The 15708-nt window shown below is 42.3% G+C and overlaps 3 protein-coding genes across 5 annotated transcripts in view; 1 reads left to right on the top strand and 2 right to left on the bottom strand.

The window, feature by feature from the left end:
• HNRNPH2 (heterogeneous nuclear ribonucleoprotein H2) overlaps nt 1-314 on the bottom strand; it is a 6387-nt gene extending 6073 nt beyond the window's left edge. Inside the window, exon 1 of one of the 2 annotated variants that reach the window (XM_021709920.1) lies at nt 128-314. The gene's annotated coding sequence lies outside the window, so the exon portion shown is untranslated. The remainder of the gene's footprint in view (nt 1-127) is intronic. The other variant, XM_021709921.1, reaches the window with a different exon arrangement.
• On the top strand, nt 313-9685 carry GLA (galactosidase alpha). Its single transcript, XM_008052956.2, has 7 exons — nt 313-736; nt 4174-4348; nt 5442-5619; nt 6168-6259; nt 8133-8294; nt 8792-8989; nt 9389-9685. Exons 1-7 carry the CDS (start codon nt 528-530, stop codon nt 9677-9679), a joined length of 1305 nt encoding a protein of 434 aa, XP_008051147.1. The 5' UTR covers nt 313-527; the 3' UTR covers nt 9680-9685.
• Nucleotides 9686-11213: 1528 nt separating this feature from the next.
• RPL36A (ribosomal protein L36a) lies at nt 11214-14286 on the bottom strand. Of its 2 annotated transcripts, XM_008052957.2 has the most exons (5): nt 14076-14286; nt 13546-13651; nt 13276-13343; nt 11617-11739; nt 11271-11336 (listed from the first exon to the last, which is right to left on the bottom strand). In XM_008052957.2, the coding sequence occupies exons 1-5, from the start codon at nt 14184-14186 to the stop codon at nt 11316-11318; spliced, it is 429 nt and encodes a 142-aa protein (XP_008051148.1). In that variant the 5' UTR covers nt 14187-14286; the 3' UTR covers nt 11271-11315. The 2 variants fall into 2 exon arrangements, with proteins under 2 accessions (XP_021565598.1, XP_008051148.1); XM_021709923.1 differs by having other exon boundaries at nt 11214-11739.
• Nucleotides 14287-15708: the final 1422 nt, after the last annotated feature.

Raw genomic sequence — 15708 nt, 5'->3', positions numbered from 1 at the left:
GGGAGGAGGGAGGAAGAGCGGGGGGAGGGGAAAGCAGAGAACGAAAGAGGCGGAGGCGGCCCCGGTACCCCGCTTTGGTCTTCATCATCACCACCCCCGGGGCCCCAGTTCCCACCCACACACCAACCTCTAACGATAGCGGGTAATTTTCCTCCTTCTTCCCTCAAACGGCTATAGCGAGACGGTAGACGACGACCAGAACTACTTCTGCTCACGTAAGCGTTTGATCACGTGAGCACCTACGTCATGTGAGATCGAGGTCACGTGAGCAACTCTCGGCTTAAACTCGAGATCACTAAAGTGCCGCACTTCCTTCTGGTATGGAAATAGGGCGGGCCAATATCAAGAACGAAAGAGTATGATTGGTTGGAGGTACGTCTTACGTTACTGATTATTGGTCCGCCTTTGGGGATAACCGTCCCAGTTGCCTGAGAAACAATACCGTCATTTTTAATAACTCATCGGTGATTGGTCCGCTCCTAAGATTAAACTTAAAAGCCCAGGTTACCCGCGGAAATGTGTACTATATGATCACTGTGACTATGCAGCTGAGGAGTAGAGAACAGCAGCTGGGCTGCGCGCTTGCGCTTCGCTTCCTGGCCCTGGTTCCCTGGGGCATCCCTAGGGCCAGGGCGCTGGACAACGGCTTAGCGATGACGCCTACCATGGGCTGGCTGCACTGGGAGCGCTTCATGTGCAACCTTGACTGCCAGGAAGAGCCGGATTTTTGCATCAGGTATCAGATGTTGGGTGCCCCCTTCCTTTTGCTTTTCTGTGTGCTTGGGTATGATTGGGGAACTGAAAGGTCTCAACGGAAACATTTGAGCCCGAGGGAGAGCTCCCCTACTGCTACTGTTCTTTTATCCCCAGTAAATTGTCCTGGATAGAGATTGGCCCTAAACTTTTCTCCGTGTGACCCTTCCTAGGGTGGGACGCCGGCCAGCGGCCCCTGCTTCTCTCTCTCCCTGCTCAGTTCCATTCAAATCCTTATGAATTTCTGCTCTGGCTAGTGCTGTTCGGATACTATACTTGAGTTTAGCTGGGATGGGTAGGAGCGTTGGAGGACTAACACTTGAGCCATTTATTTTTCTTTTGGTGTCACAGGTTCCTTGGCTGTAACTCAAGGGAGTTAGATCAAGTGGTCTCTGAGAGCTTCTCCATCCCCTTGCCTTTAAGTCTGGTGTCAGGCTGGAAGGTTGACAAGGAGGAACTTCACACATTTATAACTTTGGGTGAGGGTTGAGGTTGGATTAGACATGTATCGAACCTATCTGATTCTCACAATCCTTATATGTAAATTGGGATAACAACTTTTTTATTTCAGGGAACCGACTCACAAAGATCTGTAAAATAGTTATCTCACATGGGTGAGCTTTCAATAACACATTAAAAGTGCATGGCACAGTGCCTGACCACTTAATTGAACATATACAAAAAATGTTCTTAACTTGAAATCCATGGGAAAATGAATGTAAATTTGAAAATATGGATATGTGTATTTTTCCAGAGAGAAGATATTTGCCCTTGTTCAGATTCTCAAAGGGCTCTGCGATTTTAAAAAGGTTAAGAATCACTGATACTGTTAAAAGCATAATAAGATCACCCATGGTGCAGAGACCCCTCTAAAAGGCAGCAGTCACAGTACATCTGTGTTCATAAATTATTCCTATGAATGTCTTTACAGATAAAGTCAAGATGTTGGTCAGACGTCACAGAAGAAATTGGCCTCTAAGTTTCAGACTAAGTCTGTTATGACTCTGGGGTACAGAGTGTGTGGCATTTGTGCCCATTATGGATTTTTTTTTTTTTTTGAGTTGGGGTCTCACTCTGACAACCCAGGCTAGAGTACAGTGACAAGATCACGGCTCACCACAGCCTCGACCTTCTTGGCTATCTATAGGTGCACACCACCACGCCCAGGCAATTTTGTAGAGACGAGATTTTGCTCTGTTGCCCAGACTGCTCTTGAACTTCTGTGCTCAAGCAACCCTCCGGCCTCGGCCTTCCAGAGTGCTGGGGTTACAGGTGTGAGCCACCACACCCACTCAGCATGAACTTTTTTAAAAATTGTAGTTGTCTTATTTGTGTATCTCATTATAAAACTAGTGCATGGTCATTGCAAAAAATGTAGAAAGTAAAGAAAAGCATAATGAAAATAAAGATTTCCCCCCCCATTTCCACCACCCAGAAATAATCATGGTTAAAATGTTAACTTACAACCTTGCAATGTTTTCTATGTGAATGAAAGTACACATTTCTTTTTTTTTTCTCATTTATTTTCCATAAAAAATGGGATTGTGTTTATGTCATGAGTAGCTAATGAAAAGACTCTGGTGTCCTGCCTGGGTTCACATTCTACCTCATTGTTACCTGTGACATTGGGCAGATTAATTACACCCTTTCTACATGTAAGCAGAGTAGAATATCTGGCCCAGAATAAGAGCATCTTAAATGCAAGTTGTATGTATATACCATAACTTAAGCAATCCCCATGTCGATAGCTATTCAGGCCCGTTTTGGTACATCATCCATTTCTTACCTGATTCTTTACTTAGAAGACTTACTAATTACTTGATCCAAAAATATTCTGAGTTTGATACATGTCAAACCATCCTCCTTAAAGGTTTTACAAATGCACATTCCTAGCAGTTGTGTAAGATAATATTTTCCTCAAACCCTGGCCAACACTCAATTTTTATCATTCTTTTAAAATCTTGTCAGTTTGTTAGGTGTTATTTGCATTTCTTTGAACATCTTTATGTTAAATTGGTCTTTGGCACAGGTTTTTTTTATGGATTGCCCCACTATGATAGTTCCCTGTTTTTCTTTTTTTTTCTTTTTGAGTCTGAGTCTCACTCTGTCTCCCAGGCTGGAGTGCAGTGCTCAATCACAGATACTGCAGCCTTGACCTGCTGGCTCAGGCGACCTTTTGCTTCAGCCTTCCAAGCAGTTGTAACTACAGGCGCGTGTCACCATGCCCAGCTAATTTTTAAATTTATTTTAGAGACGAGGTCTTGCCAAGTTGCCCAAGCTGGTCTTGAATCCCTGGGCTCAGGCAATCCTCGCCTCCACCTCCCAAAGTGCTGGGATTACAGGCATGAGCCACCATGCTCAGCAGAGTTCCCTATTATTCAATTGGAATGTCTTTTTTCTTTTTTTGGTCTATCACAGTTACAAATACGGTGGTTCTTCCTGTATGTTGGTTGATATTTATGTAGTCAAACACATCAGTTCTTTCTTTTATGATTTCTGACTTTGGGGTCATAATGAGAAAGTCCTTTCCTACCTAAAGATAATATAGTCACCTACGTTTTGAATTTTTAAAGTATTTAAATCTTTAGTCCATCTGAACTTTATTCTTCTATTATCTTCTATAGTCTGTACATGTGCTTAATATTTTGGTTTTTGGTGTTTTTTTGTTTTTTTGTTTTTGTTTTTGTTTTTAGTTGAAGTCTCACTATGTTCCCTAGGCTGGTCTTGAACTAACTGGGCTCAACCGATCCTCCCATCTCTGCTGCACAACATGCTGGGATTCCAGGCTTGACCCATCAACCCTGGCCTTTCATCTTTAAGTGAATTTTTTGAATCATTTTGCCAAGTTCCTTAAAAAGTCCTTGTAGAATTTGTTACGGCTTTTATTAAATGTATAAAAGATTGTAGGGAAAACAAGCTTATTTTTAATATTGAATATTCTTATTCAAGAGCAAAATTATGTTTCTCCATCTATTCACAACACTTAAAAGCATCAATGTTTTAACATATGGGCCCTACACACGTCTTAAATTTATTGATAGGTATTTTAGGTTTTCCAGTTGTTCATGTGAATGAGTTTTCTCCAAATAGGTTATTGTTAATATCTAAAGAAGCTGTTGATTATGTTAACTTTGTAGGTATCTTATTCAACTGTTTTCTTAGTTCTGATAATCTTTTCAATTTAATCATGTATTTCTTATTCCTACTTTAATTGTTTGAGGGTTTTAGGGCAGATGTATTAAGGGGTAGGGGAGAGAAAAAAATGTGTAAGAACAATTCATTTTACCTTGTATTGGTTGTAATTACTACCCCATTACTACTGGGTTGAAAAAATTGTGAAATCCCAAGGTGCCTAACAAATGGAAGGTACCTAAGTGTTTACTGAATTAATTGTAATGATTATTGGACTGTCTCTTTTAGTGAGCAGCTCTTCATGCAAATGGCAGAACTCATGGTCTCAGATGGTTGGAAGGATGCAGGTTATGAGTACCTCTGCATTGATGACTGTTGGATGGCTCCCCAAAGAGATTCAAAAGGAAGGCTTCAGGCAGACCCTCAGCGCTTTCCTGGTGGGATTCGCCGCCTAGCTAATTATGTGAGTTTAAAGATAATTTTATTTTCATTTAGAGGATTGTAAGCACTTCTGTACAGGAACTTGTTCAGAAACAGCCCTAGAAAGTAGAATAGCTGCTGTTATCTGAATGCTGAATTGTAAGGTAGACTTTTCATTCCATCAGCAGACATATGTTTTGCAAAAGCTCTTGAGGCCCATATTGGAGAAGTTCTCCTTTTGCTAAAACCACTGAATTCTCTAAGAGGAAAAAGGAACTTGGTTCTTGACATGTGTGTGCCCACATTTCTGTGTAGCTTTGGGCAGCTATTGTAATTATAAACTAGAGTTTTAAAAGATAGAAGAAAAATATTCTGGAGATTGTTGAAGAGAAACAGACCCCAATACTAGTTAAAGGTGATGAAGACAGATTTTCTTTTTCAGTACTATTTCAATAGAGAAAAGAGCCAAGCTCAAATCTGAATACAAGAAAGATAAGTGGGAATTTATAGCCAGTGGGAAGATAGAGAGGTCAGTGGATAGAAAATTACTAAAAGGAGACCTCAAGGGTAGGAAGATTTTTGCTAAAAAGACAGGACATGAACTTAAACATTGAGGGTGAGGATGAGGGAAATTGATGAGATATCAAGGATGGCAGGCAACAGAGTAGTGAGACTGACTCAAAAAATTTTCAAGTCTGGCAGGATTGACTTAGCAGGATTCTTGGTAAGATTGCTTGCCTAGGACATACATAGTAGGCCAAGGTGAGGCCTAGTCAAGAAGGCTCAGGGAAATCTAACTAAAGTTTGGTTAAGGAGAGTCTTTGCTGAGATAAATCTATCATTGCCCTGGAAAAATAACTTTCACTATGTCATCAGAAAGATTAGTGTGGCTGATAGCTTTCTTCTCAGTTCTGTGCTGAGAACTGAGTTCACATGTATAATTTGAACTAGCTCAGCAGAAGTGGGAGATTTGCTCTTTGTCTGCCACCAGACTCGTCTGGATCATTTTGGGGGTTTGTTAAAAAAGCCCCCTGATACTTGGTGAAATGTACTTGTCTCTGCCCCCAGCCTGGAGTGGTTCTTTCTGCTGGCTCATGATTGTCTTTCTGTTGTGGTGACTCTTTCTTTCATTTCAGGTACACAGCAAAGGACTGAAGCTAGGGATTTATGCAGATGTTGGAAATAAAACCTGCGCAGGGTTCCCTGGGAGTTTTGGATACTATGACATTGATGCCCAGACTTTTGCTGACTGGGGAGTAGATCTGCTAAAATTTGATGGTTGTTACTGTGACAGTTTGGAACATTTGGCATATGGTATGTTTCATGCAAGAGATTTCGCCACAAGCAAAGGGAAGAACTTTGAGGCCAAGGTAGCTAAGCATCCAAAGAACTACTCTTCTGATTTTAATTATCCAGTCACAACATTGGAAAAAAGTGTTCTCAATACGCCAGAGCTCCCACCTCTTCTCTTTCAGTTCATTCATTCATTCATGTAAAGTCCATGCATGTCTAACCATGATTAATATTGTGCACTTTTAATTCAAGAAGGCTCTGAGAGTTAATTACAATCAGTAATTGTAACTCTCTAGAATCTCATTTAGGAAAGAGTCCAGGTTGTCCAACAGTTGCAGAGAAAGAAGCATCTTTATTCCTGCCTTCTCAACATATACACCATCTCCACACTACCTCCTCAGAGCAATCCCAGCACTCTGGGAGATACTTTACACATTTACGCACAGAGTATTCCCTACTGCTGGTTTAAAATATGAACATAGACCTTCCATGCAGCCTCTTTTAAAATATATAGCCCCAGCTGGAAGTTCACTTCTTTCCCTTATTTTACCCATTGCTTTCTCATACAGGTTATAAGCGTATGTCCTTCGCTCTGAATCAGACTGGCAGAAGCATTGTATACTCCTGTGAGTGGCCCCTTTATATGTGGCCCCTTCAAAAGGTGAGATACTGAGTCCAGAACCAAATAGGAACTTGCTTAGATTTTCAGAACTTGAGAACAAGGGAGACCAAGGTCTCCTTCAAAGTTCAACTTTGCATAATAGCATCATCCTACCTTCTCTCCTAGGATCGATGACTTCTCACCATTCCCACTGCTGTAATTACAGGCTAAGCTACCATAACCCAGGAAGTCATCTTTAATTCTTCCTTTTGTCTCACCATTCCTTCCACTACCATCTCAAAAACATCCTGAATCAGCCCCTTCTTTCCATCTCCACTGCATCCACCCTGGCCTTCCAAACCACTGTCTTCTCTCACCCAGACTGCTCTGACAGCCTGATCTCTCTGCTTCCACTCTCCCCACCCCCATTTAGCTTCCAAGCAGCACCAGAGTTATCTTGTTAAAATGTAAATACAAGTTTAAAAAAAAAATCCTGCCAGGTGTGGTGGCTCACATCTGTAATCCCAGCACTTTGGGAGACTGAAGCAGAATGATTACTTGAGGCCAGGAATTCAAGACCAGTCTTGGCAACCTAGCATGACATTGTCTCTAAAATATCAAAAACTTAGCTAGGTGTGGTGGCACACAACTTTAGTTCCAGCTACTCAGGAGGCTGAGCCCAGAAGTCAAGGCTGCGGTGAGCCATGATCATGCCACTGCACTCCAGCCTGGGCAAGAATGAGAGTGAGACCCTCACTCAAAAAAAAAAAAATCTTGAGACTTGGCAGATTTTTTTTTTTTATGTAAATGGCATTGTATCACTCCCCTGCTTAAAATGTTTAACTGGCTTCCCATTGCACTTGGAATGAAACCAGTTTCCACTGATGTGGCCCTTACCTCTCCAGACTTCAAAGAGTGATTGCTCTTTCCCTCACTGCACTGGTGTTCTTTCTGTTCTCAACATCTCAACACCACAAGCCTATTGGTGCCCTAGGGCCTTTACACTTGCATTTTGTTTTCTACCTAGAACAGGTCTTCCCCCAAGATTTTCAGTGTTCCTTAACATTGGAATCTCAGAACAAATGCCACATACATCTTTCTAGCTACTACTTTGTTCATTCTTTATTACATAAACCTGTAAACTTCTGAGCATTCAGCACTATATAGAAGTATTTGTTGTCTACTAGAGTATAAGCTCCATGAGGGCAGAGGCCTTGTCTGACTTTATGACTCTTATCTCTAGCATATAGTTAAGTGATTAAGTTACTTATGGAATGAATCCCTATTATTTCCTCGTAATCTCTACAAAAGTCTCACCTTTCCCTTAACATCTTCAGCTATCCCACCTATCTACAAACTTGTATTCATTACATTTACAAATTACAAGCCTAGGATTCAGGTTTTCTTATATGTTTAGAGTCCTATGTAGTTTTGCAGCTTTTTATTTTCCTCACTAAGATCATTTTCGTTATAATTTTTTTAAAAAGTAGCTGGGCATGGTGGCGCACACCTGTAGTTCCAGCTACTTGGAAGACTAAGGTGGAAGGATTGCCTGTGCCCAGCAGGTTAAAGCTGCAGTGGCCACGAGCATGCCCCTGCACTCCAACCTGGGCGACAGAGGGAGACTCTGACTCAAAAAAAAAAAAAAAAAAAAGAAGAGAAAATAAAAATCTTCCATAATCCCAACACCTTATAACTATTTGGTAAATTTCCCGCATAAATATTATTAAAGTCACTTCAAGTAGGGATTTTAAGTTATATGGCTTATTTCAGAAGTAAACATCTTACAATAAAATTCCATTCTAATAAAGGTTTAGACCTCATAGAGACCTTCCATCTGTAAACTAAACAGCAGGTTACAAGTGCCTCTGACTGTTCTCACAAGGATGTTAGTAGAAAGTAAACAGAAGAGTTGTTATCTCTGTCTTCACAGCCCAATTACACAGAAATTCGACAGTACTGCAATCACTGGAGAAATTTTGCTGATGTTTATGATTCCTGGCAAAGTGTAAAAAGTATCTTGGACTGGACATCTTCTAACCAGGAGAGCATTGTTGATGCTGCTGGACCAGGGGGTTGGAATGACCCAGATATGGTAAAAACTTGAGCTCTCCTTGTTCAAGCCCCAGCAGTAGGCCTGTTTCCTATTTGATAGTCAAGGTAAATAGAGGTCAAGTTCCTGGGAGAAGGCTTAGTGTGAGAGTACTTAAAGCAGGATGCCGTGAAAGGTGGCTTCTCGATGGGTCATCTAGGTAAATTTAAGAATGTTTCCTCTCCGCCAGGCATGATGGCTTAGCCTGTGATCCCAGCACATTGGGAGGCCAAGGTGAGAGGATTGCCTGAGCCCAGGGGCTCAAGACTAGCCTGAGCAACTTCGCAAGACCTCATCTCTACGGTAAATCAAAAAATTAGTCAGGCATGGCAGCATGCGCCTGTAGTTCCCGCTACTTGGAAGGTTGAGGCAGAAGGATCACCTGAGCCCAGCAGGTCGAGGATGCGGTGCCACTGCACTCCAGCTGGGCCACAGTGAGACTCCAACTCAAAAAAAAAAGCTTACTCTCTCATCTGAATTATTTCATTCTTTTGTCCCAGTTAGTGATTGGCAACTTTGGCCTCAGCTGGAATCAGCAAGTAACTCAGATGGCCCTCTGGGCTATCATGGCTGCTCCTTTACTCATGTCTAATGACCTCCGACACATCAGCCCTCAAGCGAAAGCTCTACTTCAGGATAAGGATGTAATTGCCATCAACCAGGACCCCTTGGGCAAGCAGGGCTACCGGCTTAGAAAGGTAATTAATGGAAGGTAATTAATGGTCGGTGGGAGAAAATAGGAATCAGCAAGAATACATTCTCCATCCCTCTAGTTTAAATTCAGCTCATTATTTATTGTCAGTATGTATTTTAAGATGACCTTATACCCAATACTGTTTGCCTTGGGCCTAAATCTGTTACATATGAAGACATGAACTGATCCTTTGAGAACTTATTTTCACTTGATCTTGATATTCCAGTGATATCAGTATAATAAAACTTTTCACTAGAACCGTTATTTCCAAAATTCGCTACAAGACAGTATTCATTTTCCCTGCAAGTGCTTGGCAGTTCTGACAGTAAGACTGAATGCCAAACTAACTAGACAGCATATCACTAGTTCCCAGGCAATCAAACCTGTTTTCTTGGCTTTTCAGGGAAACAACTTTGAAGTGTGGGAACGACCTCTCTCGGACTTAGCTTGGGCTGTAGGGATCTTAAACCGGCAGGAGATTGGTGGACCGCGCTCTTTTACCATCTCAATTGCTTCACTGGGTCGAGGAGTGGCCTGCAATCCAGCCTGTCTCATCACACAGCTCCTCCCTGTGAAGAGGGAGCTTGGATTCTATGAGTGGACTTCAAGATTAAAAACTCAAATAAATCCCACAGGGACTGTTTTGCTTCGGCTAGAAGAAACAAACCAGGATGCATCAAAAAGTTTACTTTAAAATGTTTGTTACCAAATAAGTAGCCCACTTCCTGCCTACCTTTTTTCTCCCTGTTTGCACTTAAAAAGCTATTTCCTTGAATAAAATTTTCCAAAGTTGGAACTTCAAAACTACAAAATAATAATAGCTGTAATTTATCAGGTACATATGTGCCAGACACTGTTCAATCCAGAGGCTGTTCATCTACTTGTAAGTTACAAAGCCAGGATTTAAACCCGGTAATGAACTTTTGACCACTACACTGCTGCCTTAGTGCAAAGGGAAAATGAAAAACACCTGCCTCAATTGAAGGACAAAAAAATAGCCAAGCAGGAGCTGGGCTCAGTGGCTCAGCCTGTAATCGCAGCACTTTGGGAGGCTGAGGTGAGTAGATTGCCTGAGCCCACAGGTTCGAGACCCTCCTGGGCAACTTGGCAAGACCTCATCTCTACAATAAATCAAAAAAATTAGCCGGGCATGGTAGCGCATGCTTGTAGTTCCAGCTACTTCAAAGGCTGAGGCAGAAGGATCACCGTAGCCCAGCGTCGAGGCTGCAGTGGCCAGGAGTGGGCCCTACACTCCAGTCTGGGTGACAGAGTGGGACCCTGACTCAAAAAAAAAAAGCCAAGTAGGAACTTGATACATTATGGCCTAAGATAACAAGCATGTGTGCTGTTCAGATTTAAGATGAATCGCCTTATCTCAAGAGGGAGTAATCTACAAACTAGGGTTTGTGGGCATGGATAATTTCAAGGGAATTTTCAGATGTAAATGCCCGTAGTTTTTCTAGTTAGTTTGCCATCAAACCTGCTCCTTTATGACAACCCTTTTACAACCGCATTTCTCCCACTTGAGCAGAAATATCAGTACCGGAAGGACCACTCAAAACACTAAGTGCATGTTGGAATTTTTTTTTTTTTTGTCTGTCAGGTGACTACCAATTATTTTCCCTAAAATTGGAGGAAGTCAATTAATAAAAATTGGAATAAAATCAAACCCATAATTACTTATCCAATATGATTTTCCGATCATCAAAACGTGTAGCACACTTTTTTCACCAGTTTTGCTGCAGAACTACAAAGCTGAACATCTGCAACTGTTAGGCACTTTAAAGAGTGAATAGAATATTCTACAACTCCACTAGGGAGTTTAACACACTGATATTTTTGCAGTTATTTCAATGTGATAAAGTCTACTTTAAAATATGAGGGGCATGTCAAAATGTTAAAGGGCTTTGAGAATATGTCCAAAGACATAATATCTATACATGTTACAGTATAAATCACTGACGTACCAAAGATTTGAGATTATTTAACTCTAGTAAATCTTATATTCACCATGGATGTGTTAACTGACTTCTCCCTATTAGCCTGAAGTGTCTCTACTTATATAACAAATAACCAATAACCTTTGCTTAACAGCAAATGGGATCTCAAAGCATCAAGGGATTAAAGTGCCAAATCAGATCACTGCAACATCTGATGTGAGCTCAACCAACCAGATTCAATCCCAAAACTAGTACCCAGAAGAACCACAAAGCATACCACTTCCCCACTAGGATATTCTATGAATGGTTGTTTATTTCCTCCCAAAACACAACTGCAACCAAATAAAGTGAATATAATCAAGATTTTATTCTCTTTATAACAAAATGACATTAGAACTGGATCACCTGGCCCTGTAACAGAACAGAAAAAAAGTTGAGTTTTGTAAATTTTGCAAAGAACTTCTCCATCAAGAGCATTATCTAGTCCTAAAAAGATCACCATGCTATATTGTCTCTTCATTTTTCCTCTCCCACCTTTATAGCAAAAACACCCCAAAATCCTTTACTTTCAGTTATGGATCTAGTTATTTTCTGAGGATTACCTGAGCTCTATGCCACAATAAGTGAAAAGAAATGTTCACCTCTCCAAACAAAACTATAAAAACGATTGCACCTTCCACCCATAATTTACCTTTCTCTTCTTATCTCCTCCCAGTTCAAAATGCTTGCATCTCTTAATAGCCAGCATTCTCTTAGATCTGCAGTTGGGCTCAACACACTCAAGCCTCAGCACAATCTTCTTGGTAGTTTTAGCCTGGGAAAAAATTGAATCAAAGCCTTTATAAAATCACTGCAGTAAATAACTTTCTTCAAAAACTTGACTATGTTAAGTACTATCTAAAGCAAAGTTTTGCAAGTGATAGTTGCCACCATCTACCTTTAGGGAGAAAAGCTAAAAATTGCAGTGAATTTAAGAGAAAACGTAGTGATAGCAAAGGCGGCAGGGTATCTAATTTCCACCAAGTTCTACTAATCTTAACTCCATTCATATCAAATATCCTAGAGAGCTTACTAGCCAATGGGCACTCATCAGACCACCTTGAACTTGTGACCCGCTTTTGAGCAGCTCTGCATAATTCTTACATATTTCATAATCAAAAATGGGTCAACCAAGTCCATGCAACTATGAAATAAACAACTTTTGCAATTCATTCAACAGGATTGTTACTTAAGATCTACTATCAGTTAATTCTAAGGCTCCAACAATTAGGTTTTAAATTTATGTGCATTCAATTGAATTATTTAATTCAGGGTATAACCTCCACTAATTCCCAACTTTTTAATAAACCTGCCCCTTAGAATTCTGCTGCTAGTTTGCAGTTCCCAACAGGACAAAATCTAATTCGAACCGCCTCACCTTCTAAGCAAGTTACCCTAATGTGAAAAGGTACTCAAGCATTTCTTTTAGCATCCTGAGATTAAAAAAATTTTATCTCAAAGCACCGAAGTCATTCCTTAATACTTTCTGGAACTAGGCTGTATGAGAAGCAAAGTGCCAAAGGAAATGCTATTTCGGTGGGAATGCTATGTTCCAGGCATTGTGTTAATTATTTTAGGTGGCAGCCAAATTGCCGAAGGTTTGAGCAGAAAGAGAAAGAACAGAAACTCCTTCAGTCTGAGAATAACAAACAAAATCCAGGAGGGCCCACTGGCTAGTAAGCTCTCTAGGATATTTGATATGAATGGAGTTAAGATTAGTAGAACTTGGTGGAAATTAGATACCCTGCCGCCTTTGCTGTTCTCAACAGTTTTAAGTCTCTGTGAGACAAGGAGCAGAATGACTGCAGTTTCTGCTATGAGAAGCAAAAGAACAAAACAATTCTTACTAGAGCCAAGAGCTGAGGATTCAGACATGACAGATAAGAAACAGGGCATGAAAGGCTGAGGCAGAAGGATTGCCAACACCCACCAGGTCGACGCTGGGGTGGCCATGAGTGTATCACTGCACTCCAGCCTGGGCGACGGAGTGACACTTCAACTCAAAAAAAAAAAAAGAGAAACAGGGCAAATGAAAGGATTTACCAGGAAATAAGTGCACACTCCTTCTTTTTGCCTCCTCAGAAAGAAAAGGATAAAAAATATAAGTCACTGAGACAGTGCAGTATTGTGGACTAGAACCAGACCTGGGTTGCACTCCCAGCTTCACTGTCTACTAGATAGATTACTGCAGGAAACTGCAATAACTTCACTGTGCCTAAGATACACCTACATTGTGAGGTGGGCAAACCAGAGACAAGTGCACATCCATTACCTCAATTAAGTGGGACATGTGTCAAGTTGTAACACTAACCTTTTTCCGGAAAATCGGCTTAGTCTGCCCACCATAGCCACTTTGCTTCCTGTCATAACGCCGCTTTCCTGGGAAAATGAAGTGTTATTACAATGTAATGAAGAAATAAATCACAGCAGTAGCATGGAAAAACCCAGTTTTGTCTTGGGCTTCGCAGCAGAAATCTTGACGCTCAAACCGAGGATTAAAAAAAAAAAAAAAACCGGACTCATACATTTCACTACTACACAAATGCCACATCAAATCCCTATTATGCAGAATCCATCTTACCCTGGGCATACAGAGAGTCCTTGCCCTTCTTGTACTGTGTCACTTTGTGGGGCTGGTGTTTGCCACACTTCTTACAGAAAGTCCGGCGGGTTTTAGGAACGTTCACCTAGTAAAGAAGCCATTCAGAACGTGTAGCATTATCACACCACAAGGGCACCACGCTCTACCTGACCCAGCTGAAGCTCAGACACTCCACGGGTACCCGACTCTAACTCCTCGCTAACACACAACACTCCTATAGCTTTGACTAGCGGTTGGGTCCAGCCCCATGTGCTTCAAGCAGAGAGCCCCCCGTCGAGCTCCGAAGAGGAAAACGATTAACTCCACCCGCGGCTAAATCTACATTCTCTGTTTCCATCATTAAGTTCCTAGTCCCGGAACCGGATCCCTTCGGGGTCGACCCCCGCAAGATTGGGCTGCTTAGGTACATCGAGTCCACGCAGGGACCTGGATCAATACCACACAGCATCGTCGACGCAAGGGGAAAAGATTAAGCTGGATGTTCCCCGGCCCCCTCTCCAGGGTCCTACCATGTTTGCGGGAGCGCTTTCTGCACGGAAAGAAAGAGGCCGGGCAGGAAACGGAAGTATATAGGAGGTTCCTGGTCGCACTTCCTCATGGGAGTTGGTAGGAGCGATCATAGACTCTACGGCTCATTGCGCGCCCTCCAGCGGCTAAGAGGACTCGACTTGGAGCCGCGGACTAGAGCTCCAAGAATAATTCTGCCTAAAGACTGGTCCAGTTATGTTGGCTTCCTCCCACCCGCCAACTTTGCAACTTTTCAATTATTTCATCTCTTTTGGCGAACGCTGCTACATAGTAGCGTTACGTGAAGGGAGCAGACACTCTGGCCTCCTTGTCCCCGAGGGAAGCCGGGACTGGTGTCACTTCCACGTTCCATTCCTGTTCCATCTCTAGGACACTGAGAAGACCTTTAGCAGCGAACTGCTGGTTCAATGAAGGCTTGAAGGGAACCAGTTGCTCCAGTTCATCTATCACATGGCCAGGGGGTCCATTCAACAAATGTTTACTGGGTGTCAGGCACTGTTCTAGGGCAGGGACACACTAACACACTAATAAATGTACAACTACTGAAGAAGTACCTTGAGTAAAGGAAACAAGCAGCATTAAAGGAGTAAGTCAGATGCTCTAAGTTCTGACAAGTGACAATGAAATTGTCCAGCTTCTGCAATAGCAATAATGAGGCCAAGAGATAGAAAGCACCCAGCAGCACTTCCCTACCCTGCATACCTGGCAGAATGCATGTCCTAGGTTTCAAGAGAATCCAGCAGAGAAAGACTGCAGGATGCTAAGTATTTTAAATGGATTGTCATCTGGCGTGGTGGCTCCTGCCTATAATCCCAGCATTTTGGGAGGCCAAGGCGGGAAGAGCACTTGAGCTCAGGAGTTTGAGACTACCCTGGGCAACATAGTGAGAACTCATCTCTACCCACCCACCCTCCCCCCCCAAAAAAATTAGCCGGGTGTGATGGTGCCCACCTGTAGTCCCAGCTACTGGGGAGGCTGAGGCGGAGGATCACTAGAGCCCAGGAGGTTGAGGCTGCAGTGAGCTATAATCACGGCACTGCACTCCAGCCTGAGCAACAGAAAAAACCCTGTCTCTTACAAGTAAACAAAGAAAGGAAGAATTGTCTCATACAGTTCTCACAGTAATTCTAGGGATAGGTGGTACAATTATTCCCATTTTACATATGAGGAAATTGGAGGCCATGGGATGTTAAATGATTTGCCCAATGTCAACAGTGTTTAGTGGATCTAGGATACAAACCCAGGTAGTCTGACTCCAGAAAGCCTGGATTTCTTTACCATTATAAAATACTACTGTTGTGACCTGCTTATTACAATAGCTAAAAAAGTATAAAGCAGCCGGGCTTGGTGGCTCAGCCTGTAATCCCGCGCCTTTGGGAGGCTGAGGTGAGTGGATTGCCTGAGCCCGCGGGTTCGAGACCCGCCTGGACAGCGAGACCTCATCTCTACAATAAATCAAAAAATCAGCCGGACGTGGTAGCACATGTCTGTAATTCCGGCTACTTGGAAGGCTGAGGCAGAAGGATCGCCGGAACCCAGCAGGTCGAGGCTGCGGTGACCGGGAGCGGCCACTGCTCTCCAGTCTGGGCGACAGAGTGAGACTCCAACTCAAAA

The sequence above is a fragment of the Carlito syrichta genome, unplaced genomic scaffold (genome assembly GCF_000164805.1).
Source record: "Carlito syrichta isolate Samal-C Ts95f unplaced genomic scaffold, Tarsius_syrichta-2.0.1 Scaffold287717, whole genome shotgun sequence".
NCBI classification, from domain to species: Eukaryota; Metazoa; Chordata; class Mammalia; order Primates; family Tarsiidae; genus Carlito; species Carlito syrichta.
This window is presented reverse-complemented; position numbering and strand designations above follow the sequence as displayed.

Bases quoted from the DNA above. Each gene is read 5' to 3' on its own strand.
- GLA (XM_008052956.2), top strand. From the start codon at position 528: ATGATCACTGTGACTATGCAGCTGAGGAGTAGAGAACAGCAGCTGGGC. The intron at 4,349-5,441 runs GTGAGTTTAAAG...CTTTCATTTCAG, and splicing joins TTCGCCGCCTAGCTAATTAT to GTACACAGCAAAGGACTGAA. The intron at 5,620-6,167 runs GTATGTTTCATG...TTTCTCATACAG, and splicing joins TTTGGAACATTTGGCATATG to GTTATAAGCGTATGTCCTTC.
- RPL36A (XM_021709923.1), bottom strand. From the start codon at position 14,186: ATGATCGCTCCTACCAACTCCCATGAGGAAGTGCGACCAGGAACCTCC. The intron at 13,652-14,075 runs GTAGGACCCTGG...CTTCTTTACTAG, and splicing joins AAAGCGCTCCCGCAAACATG to GTGAACGTTCCTAAAACCCG. The intron at 13,344-13,545 runs GTAAGATGGATT...TCATTTTCCCAG, and splicing joins GGACTCTCTGTATGCCCAGG to GAAAGCGGCGTTATGACAGG.